General features: G+C 28.9%; 1 protein-coding gene across 1 annotated transcript in view; it reads left to right on the forward strand.

The window, feature by feature from the left end:
* Positions 1-10,224, forward strand: part of LOC106462815 (propionyl-CoA carboxylase alpha chain, mitochondrial-like) — a 56,513-nt gene that overhangs the window by 28,782 nt on the left and 17,507 nt on the right. The window contains exons 9-16 of the mRNA XM_013922775.2: positions 1,326-1,404; positions 1,904-2,006; positions 2,389-2,483; positions 3,445-3,527; positions 4,515-4,582; positions 5,689-5,758; positions 7,774-7,922; positions 9,458-9,526. Of these exons, the coding sequence (XP_013778229.1) occupies positions 1,326-1,404; positions 1,904-2,006; positions 2,389-2,483; positions 3,445-3,527; positions 4,515-4,582; positions 5,689-5,758; positions 7,774-7,922; positions 9,458-9,526 (716 nt within the window). The remainder of the gene's footprint in view (positions 1-1,325; positions 1,405-1,903; positions 2,007-2,388; positions 2,484-3,444; positions 3,528-4,514; positions 4,583-5,688; positions 5,759-7,773; positions 7,923-9,457; positions 9,527-10,224) is intronic.

A 10,224-nucleotide genomic window follows, 5' to 3' on the forward strand; every position in this document is an offset into this window, starting at 1 on the left:
CACAGGAAACACATTGATGAGCTTATCTGAAATTTTAATGGCTCTTGTCGCATAGTTAGAAAGCCAGAAAAATTGTGCTAGTTATGAGACATTGTCTGCTTCTTGCATGTTATTATTGTATGTTCTTTAGTGCATTATTTAATTAAATAAAAAATTATTTAGTGCAGTAGTACCATTAGTATAAAAAAAAAAAGCAGAGTTAAGTATCATCGACCCTGGTAAGTACTTTATTTCTTGGTTTTTATGTGTATTCTTTATTTATTATTATAAATGTAGAAACTTTTTAGTTAGATATGGTTAGATTAGATTAGATTAAATAATAGTAACCCATGCGTTATGTACGTCTATAAGGCAACATGAGCTCTATGTTTGCCAGTGGATATACAATTTTTATGGTGGAAATATTAATTTAGACATAGCTCAAAGGGCAATAAAACAACAAAATTTAAGTATAAACAGATGTATACTGTTACAAGCTTAAAGCTATTTAGGATAAACAGATGTAATTTTCTGTTACAATTTGAAGTCATTCTAGAAAGAAAAAAAAGTAATTTAGATTGATTTAATTTTTTTTCTTTTCTGGTGGTTACTAAGTCGGTCAAATTGACCAATCTTGTATATAGTGTTAGGGTAGAGAAAATAACAGATAAAATATAAAGTTTTATAATTATTTAGGAGGTTTTAAAGATTACACAAAGGAAATTTTTAAAATTTTTTATATGAATAAAAGTATTTTTGATCTTAACATGAAAATCACTTTGCACTCAGACTAGTAAACAAAACTAATTGATATATTCATAGACAAATCTTTATTAAAAATACTTAATTAAAAAATCTAATTGACTGAGCCGATGTGGAAAGGGTTAAATATAAAAAAAGAATGATTCAGAAATATTCTGTAAGTTACGGCTTGTGAACTTCCTTCTACAGTGTGAAAGAACACTGATTGTATATGTTTGCTCTTTAAAGGCTAGTTATATTTTACTCAATCAAGCTATGTTCTATAAGGTAATCTTATTTATGACCTTGCTTTATAGATTAAACCATGATGGTTTAAGTAACAGTAAATTGAAAAACAGGTTGTAATTGTGTTTGTGAAGTTGAAATTAAATGTAATCACCTTATTTCAAGCAATAATATTTTTATAAAACTATATATTTAAATGCATTAAATCAACTTAAAACTTATTAAAGTATTTTTTATTTATTCTGTATAATGTTTGGAGTATATTTGTTAGTTATTTTATTACTTTTGATATAACTTTTTTTCCTGACAAGTGTTTACAAAGAAAGAACAATAGTACACTGTTTTGTTTCTTTATTCAGGATATCCTGTCATGATTAAAGCCTCTGCTGGTGGAGGTGGAAAAGGAATGAGGATTGCGTGGAATGACAAAGAAGCAGAGTAAGTTGTTCTTTTGATATGTATATTGAAGTTGTTTTTTTTTATTTGAAGAAGATACATATATGTCAAGTACTAAAAGGTTTGTTTAGAAATGTATATAAAATGCTAATTTTATCATTATCAAAGTTAAAGTATAATAAGTTGAACTTCAGGAAAGTTCCCCCCCCCAATATAAATATACAGAAAAATCTCTCCCCTTATAATTTTAAGAACTTAAAATTTATATTAAAATTCAATTTATTATTTTGATGCCAAGATTATTTGTATGCATTTATAATAAAATAATTTGAATAAATTTTGAATGTAACTAAAAGATCATGAAATGTGCCCTTTGACCTATCCATTGTGAGAGGATTAAAATAAGTTCAGCAGAGAGGTGAAGTACGGGAACTCTATGCTACGAAAAATATAACTTGATTGAATTTGAAAAAATGGGAAATGTTTCCTATAAATGTGTTTAAAGTTAGTTGTACACTGTTGGTGGATATCATTGTTCCAGGGAAGGGTTCAAGCTCTCCAGAGATGAAGCAGCTTCTAGTTTTGGAGATGATCGGTTGTTGGTGGAAAAGTTTATTGACAATCCAAGGCACATTGAAATCCAGGTGAGGGTGAATAAATAAATGGTTATAGTAATGTATAGGCTTATTTATGTATCATGAAGAATGATTTAGTGTATTGTAATATACAAAAAAAATTAATTTACTGACATTAATGGTTATTTTTCAGGGTCTTTTAGATGTGCAAGGTATTTTTGTTTTGTGGCAAAAACCAAATCTAAAAAGTATTGTATTAAAAATACACATCAGATATGATCACATGTTTCTGAGAGTTAGAAACTAAGATAATGTAATTACTAAAATCAACAAAACAAGAATTGTAAGTGTCATAAAACAGGTGAACAAGGTTGGATAGTTAGTAAATGTAAATATATGTATATTTATATATATTGGATAGAGTAGTATTCATGTTAAATTCTACTTACAGGTTCTTTGTGATAAACATGGTAATGCTCTTTATTTGAATGAACGTGAGTGTTCAATTCAAAGAAGAAACCAAAAAGTTATTGAAGAAGCTCCAAGGTCAGAAGCTTAAGGTTTTTTTAATCATAATTTCAAGTAATTAATGGAATTGTAAAGAGAGAGGAAGAATCGATAAATTATGTGCTGTGTTGCAAAGATCGAAATAGTTTTGATTTATCCAGCAAAAAGCTTATAGTTTGATAGATAAATAAATGAATCAACTCAACAAAAATAAAAAAAAATTCTTCAGTAATTTGTTCAAATCTATTTAAATACTTTGAATTGAAACTGTGGTAAATATCACTTTTATCGAGAAGTAACATAAGTATTTGCTTTTTCTTTTATCATTACACTTTTTTTTCTCTGACGTAATTTCTTGTGATTGAGCTTGTAAACCTAGCTCTAATGACAAGGGTGCTTTAAGCTAGAGAGATATAATATCCTGCTCTTATTCCTGTTATATTTAAGACATTTGTTAATCAATAAATTGTTGTGAAATGAGTTAGTTCTATCAATATCAGAAATGTTAGTAAAATGTTGAGTATCTTTATAAAGGTGCAGTAACAATATTTCATTAGCACATATAAAAATAATTAGTTTTGCTATCTTTTATATTAACATCAAAACTAATTTAATTGTTCAGATTCATTGAATATTATAAATAGTGTTATTTTACCTTGGAATTTACTGATTAAAAAAAAAACTAATTTAAATGAAAAACACGAAATTCTTAAATTTTGTCGGCTTTTTCAAAATTTGATCAATAACTTGCTAGATGCTGTTTCTCTAATATTTCTGTTTCTTGGTGGTATTTGATGACTTGTGAAAAATGTTGTACAGCATCAGATAAATTAAACATTTGAATAGTTTTATGTTGAAACACTGAGGCTACAATAATAATCAGTTTTATTGTGTTTGACCAGGCATCCACTGAAATTCAATTTAATTCAAATTCATTAGCTGAATATTCAATAAGTATATAAGTATTACTTGCAATAACATTATTAATATGATTTTAAAGTTCATTTGTGGATCCAGCAATGAGGAAGGCTATGGGAGAACAAGCTACAGCTTTAGCTCTAGCTGTTGGATATGATTCAGCAGGTGAGTCTGAACAATACTTTGATCTCTGCTAAATGTAATAAAATTCACTATAAGTTAATTATTGGAAGGAGTACTGATTTTTTTTTCAGGTAACTTGTACCTCCTGAAAAAAAAAATTTATTGAAACCTAATCTTGTTTGTAACATTTATATTTCCAACAGGCAGTTGTCATCCATTCTACAAAGTTTCAGCATGAATACTCTGCCTAAACAATCTATCAAAGAAGACAATCTTAGTTGAACAAACATTCTAGTTTCAAAACATTTGTACAGAACTATTTTTAAGAGTTTTTCTAGACCATCTAGAAATCAACAGAAAATCTTCTGTATAATCTCTCTTCAGGATTAGATAAGTAACCACATGATCAAACACAGCCTGAAGACAAAAAGCAGAAGACTTATGAAATGTCGTCCTCTACATTTGTGTCTCTACAACAGGCAGTTGTCATCCATTCTACAAAGTTTCAAGATTGTCTTCCGTTACTTTTATTTCCATATTTTAGTTTTTAAAATTATAACTAATTTTACTTATTTATTGAAAACATGCTTACTGGATATATTGATAATAGAAATAAAGCATTCTGAAATAAATTAATTTCATTTTTTTTCTTTTTTTTTTTTTATAAGGCTTTTCCTGTAGCTAATGAAATATTGGGGTTATGCTGACTTCATTTTTTTTAACAGTTAATTCTTGCCTGTTAGAAAAAATATAAGAAAATCCTTTCAAGATAAAAAATAATAATAATAATCAGGAGTTCTCGTTGTATATTTTACAGCACTTGTGTACTTCAGAACTTATGTAAAATCTTTATTTAAAAACAGCTGCATGTGCATTAATTTCATTGACGTATCTGAAGAATTTTAATATTGTTTTAAGCAGTTAACTGTAAGCATAAAATTTTATATAGTGTCTATGTACAATTTAAATTTTATATTAAACTCAGTGAAACTATGTAAGAACCAAGCTAAAATAAAATTACTTTTACAGGAACTGTGGAATTCTTGGTTGACTCAAAAAAAAATTTCTACTTTCTTGAAATGAATACAAGGTTACAGGTAGGGATTCAGATTGAGATTTGATGTAGATTTTTACTTAAACAGTAATGTTTTATTTTATTTTAGTAAGCAATCATGGCTTTTGAGTTGTCGAGCTTAGTTCAAGCTTGTTAACTTTAATTGTAGGAGGCAGCTTGGTTGCTGTATAAACACCAAACATTTTTCACATTTGTGCATTTGTAAAACTCCTTGGAATAGCCTTCTGTATTATTAACTGTAATATAAGAATTTCTATCCATTGTGTGAAAATGTTCCATACTACATTATAACATTTCTGTAATATAACTAACTTTAATATCCTTTTTTGGGCAATGAAAAAATGCTAATATTTGTTTTAATAAGTTTTGTGTTAATTTGTAGTTGGTAAAAATACAATAATATTTGAATTGTGTATGTGTAGTAATAATGCTCAATATTAATTATTTCAGACTATTTTTCAATTATTTCAGCCAAATTATTATACTTCACTTGAAAACAGAGCCTGCATTTTTTTGCAGATTATAACTTATACTTAAAAAAACAGTTGAGGACTATTAATATAAACTGATAGTTTTACAAAAATTGTAGGTCAATACAATAGCAGCTATAAAAAATTTAATATATTTTTAACACACAGCTTACAGTTATTGATCATTTCCAAGCTTTACTGAAGCAGTCAAATATTTCCGATATTAAAACAATTCTAACAAAAGTAATTGCTTTTAACAGTTTCCATTCCTTTCAAATGATATTGTTTAGAGACCACTGAAATAATATAAAGCAGTAGAAAATAAATAAAGAAATGAAAAGAGTTAGTTCTGTATGCATTGTAGAACTAGACAGTTACTGGATGTCTAAGGACTTTCTAAAGCATGGATTGCACTAAGACTTCACATTGATGAGTTAAAGATAATGTTGTATGCATAAATTGCTAAGTAAGAAAATGTAGGTTTTGTTTGTACGTGGAAAATTTAGCAATTGCTTTAGGTGAAAAATGTTTGGCATGTTATAAAATTGTGTTATCATGTTAATATACCATAGAATGTATAACTGATGTAGATTGGTAAATTAAATGATCAGATAGGAAAAGGTTTGACATTTATCCCGAGTATTAACATTTATTACAGGTGGAACACCCAATCACTGAATGTATAACTGGTGTAGATTTGGTACACCAAATGATCAGGGTAGGAAAAGGTAAATATTTACTGGAATGGAATTTATGTGTAAAGAATACATACAAAGGATTGAAGGTTAGGTAATGTTCTTAAAATAGTAAAAGTATAATATATATATATGGGTTTGGTCAATGTGACCTCTTTGTACTCATTAAAAGTCTTTATAGATTTAATACCTCTAACTTTCAATGTAGTGTGTATATCTTCCTAAAATTTGGCAGTCTTTCAGTTAACATTATAAATCTTTCACATACCAAAAAATCATATTTTTAGTGAAGTATTTCTAATAAACTAAAATACAGATTTGTCCATGAATATATTGAATATTTGTTTTGAATAATCTGTGTGCAAAGTGATTTTCATGTTAAGACTAAAAATACTTCATCTCAAAAATCTCAAATTTCATTTGTGTAATCTCAAAAACCTCATAAATACATTTCAAATGTTTTTTTTCAGTAAAACTTTATATTTTATCTGTTATTTTCTCTACCCTAACTATACAAGGTTGGTCAATTTGACTGACCTCGTAACCCTCCCCCAAAAATCAAAATAAATCTAAGTTACCCTCTTTTTCTTTCTAGAATGACTTCAAATGTAGTGTGAAACTAAATTTGATTATTCTAAGTAGCTTTAAACTCATAACAGTATACTTCTATTTATAATTAAATTTGCTTGTTTTATTGCCCTTTGAACCATGTCTAATTACTATCTGCCCCAATATAAGTTGGAAATCATTTGGTGAACGTGCAGCTCAAGTTACGTTACCCATGAGCTACTACAAGATACTCGCGTGCATGCCTCATGAAACATTTTTATTATATTATTCTTTATTTTACCCAATCTAAACTAACCAAAAAAGATCCCTATTTTTACATTTTAGTTACTTTTATAATAATAAATAAAGAATAAACATGTAAAACAAGAATTGAAGTACTTACCCAATCGTTTTTTTTCTTGCAGTTCATTGTTGATGACACTTGACCCTACTTTTTTTATACTAATGGTAGTAATGCACTAAATAATTTTTATTTAATTAAATAATGCACCAAAGGACATAGACTAATGACATGCAAAATGTAGACAATTTCCCTTAACTCGCAATTTTTCTGGCTTTCTAACTATGCGACAAGAGCCATTACCAGTCCATCCAAGCTATTTGTTAGCTTTCCCACGGGAACGGAGCTTGTACTCAGAGTGAAATTGATGATTATCCGTTCAGAACACAATGTTATGTAATACGTCATTTGAAAGATAAAAACCTTGGCTTTCTATTGGTTATAGGTAATATATAATTAAATGTAAGAGAGAACTATTAACAAATCCTGAAAGAGAGGATGTGGCAGGAGGGGTCTGATTTTCTATTTGATAGCTCTGTAACAAAACAAAATTGAAGGCTATAAAAAATTATGGTTTTTCTGAGCAATGATAATTTTATAGTGAGTAATTTACATTGAATTTTGTACTTTTTTGAGGGGTGGTGGATAAAATAGAGAAAAGAAGATGCCTATAGAAAATGTGTCACACTAGGGGAAATTCAGGATTTTTTTTTATATTGCCTTGTAGAATTAAAAACTTGTATATTAAAATATAGTTTATTAGCTAAGATTTTATGCTATACTAATTGGTATAACATAAACAAAGTGTAGATGAATAAAATTTTGAATGTAAGACACTAAAACCTTGTGTCATGCGCAGTAAAGGATACCCGTGACGATAGGATTAATCAAGAAATAATTACTTGTTTTTGACTTTAAGATTTTAGTAATCATTACAAACAATTTGATAGGGAATAAACATAAATAGAATCTCAATGTAACAAATATATCTCGGAGCAGTGCAGTATAAAAGTTAGTGATTTAAGGAAGATAGGCTTTGACTCACTTCAATAATGTATTAATTGTTCTTGTACAACCTGATATTAATTTCTAAAGTAAAATCAGCTAGTTAATTTTTAAGTTATTTTCGATAGCTTTTAAAGTATTTGTGATATTGAGCATCATAAATTCTTTAATTCCTTATTGCTATTTTTATTAGGACATAAACTCAACTTGAAACAAAGTGACATTCCTGTCCGAGGCTGGGCACTTGAATCTCGTGTATATGCTGAAGATCCCTACAAGCATTTTGGCCTGCCCTCTGTTGGTCGTTTATACAAATACACTGAACCACTTTATATTCCAAAGGTAAATTTATATAAAGAAATATTCATATAAAAAAAACATGATTGTGGATACTTTTGTTGTGTGTTATTTTATTTAAAAAGAGTTGTCTCATCACTTTATTAGTACCTTTTTTGAAGGTTTTATTTTAATACTTTTATTTCACATATTAAGTGATTAGTAAAATTTTTCTCAAGTTCTAGAGTAAAAATTATAGGAGGATTTTGAAATTCAAATAAGCAGATAACTACACAATTTTTTTCAATAATAAGATGATTAAAATGTTTAATGATTGTTTGTTTCTTTTTTTGTTGTTGTTAATTGACTTTTTTAGTTTAATTAACTTTATGTGCACAGAGTTAATCCATTGGACTGAGTCCATATTTAAGGATCAACATTTACTATAATTCCACATTTACAGTATGTATTTTCATGAAATTTATTAAGCTTTTAGTAAACATTACAAATATATTTTACTCAAAAAATCAGATTTTTTAATCATATATTTTACTAAAGATTTGTTTAAATTCACAAAACCTTTACTGAATCAGTTTGAGTGCAAGGTGATTTTTGATGCTAAGAATAAAACTTTTTTTCATTTTATAGTATTGGTTAGACTGTTGAATATATCCAGTTTATTACTTTTATTTTTATACTTATATATATTGAGTTGTTTTGCATTGTTAGCTTAATATATTTGTATTTAGAACTAACCTAAATATTCTAAGCTGGTTAAACATTGTGAGTGAGATATTATTTGGATTCCAGGCACAAATATGGTTAACAGCTCAGGTACTCGTATGAAGAAACAATGTATTCTAATCTTTATATCTATAAACTCAAACATATATTTAATTAGTTATACTGATGGCCAGGTTGATTTTTAGTTTTGCTCTAAGTACTTAACTTGCTCAGATTAGAAGCTAATATTAATTCAGTAGTGAACATTTATAGTTGAACCATATTAAAGCACAGAGCTGTGATTTGTTCTGTTTTAAAACCTATAATTTGAATGCCTCTTTACAAGTGTTACAGATTGGTGAAGCAGACTGGTTTTAGCAAGTAAAACTCTATCTTTGACGTATTATTCTCCTATACAAAAATTGCCATCTTAAGAATAAAATACACAGATAAGTACGAAGCAAACACCAGAATTGGACCAACCATGGAGATCACTACGAAAATTTCCTCATAGACCATTCCAAGTGCCAAAGAGGTCATTTAATATACCTCGGTAATGCAAATTTATAAAATTACAAATTAACACTTATCACTGGATCATAAATATTGTCATTGCATACAAACCCCCCACCCTATTCTAGTGTGATTTGAGCTAACCTCATTCAAGTGTGGATCACAGATCTTTATCGGACCAGTCACTAAGTCCTTTTTAAGTTGACCCAGAAAAGTTCCAGTCTCTCTTTCATGAGTACTACCAAAAATCCAGCTCCCTGTGGAGGCTTTGTCAAATATTTATTGAAAATCTGTCTCCTGTATGATGGTTCTTTAGGTTACAAACTGATATTAAAATATGTTTGCTCTTGTTATACCACACACAGGTTCGATGTGACAGTGGAATCAAGGAAGGGAGTGAAATCAGCATTTATTATGATCCAATGATATGCAAGGTAAAATATAGGCCTTGAAAATTTAAATTTTAGGAAGTTGCAGTAAGTACAGTTAACTTACCCAAGATCTAAAAGTTCCTCACTGATATAAAACAATAAAGAATTGTCATATATTTAAAATTAAGGTTATAGTTTATAGTCTAAACCAAAAGAGAATGTAACCCAAATACACTGAGTGGTCACAAGTAAATAGACATCTAATTTTTCGTCATTTAACTGATTTATTTTAACAAATTTGTGTTCACAGAGCACTATACAAATGAAAATGGTCCACACACTAATTATCTTGTGCTACAACATGCCTAGAACTCAAGGTTCTCTCGAATTGTCAGATTTTGTTAGAGGAAGGATAGTTGGTCAGCAGATAGTGGAATAAGTCAGCGGCAAATTTCACAGAATTTGGGAATTCCACTTTCGACAGTCAACAGAATCATCGTGCAGTTCAGAAAACACGGCAAGGAAACAACTAAGCAGCGTCCTGGTCCATCAGAGAGGACAAAAAGGGCTGTCAAGTTGAGCATCGAAATGGATCCCAGATTAACGACTGCAGAAGTGGCCAAAGTTGGTGGGATGAGCCTGAAATCTGTTCAACGGATTCTCCACAGATTGGGTTATCGTTGCAGAGCAGCTAGACGGAAGCGCTTATTAAGACCTGCCAACATAGTCAGTGGGCAAGTGATATGATGACCAAGCCTCTG

The sequence above is a fragment of the Limulus polyphemus genome, unplaced genomic scaffold, assembly GCF_000517525.1.
Source record: "Limulus polyphemus unplaced genomic scaffold, Limulus_polyphemus-2.1.2 Scaffold1258, whole genome shotgun sequence".
Taxonomy (NCBI): Eukaryota; Metazoa; Arthropoda; class Merostomata; order Xiphosura; family Limulidae; genus Limulus; species Limulus polyphemus.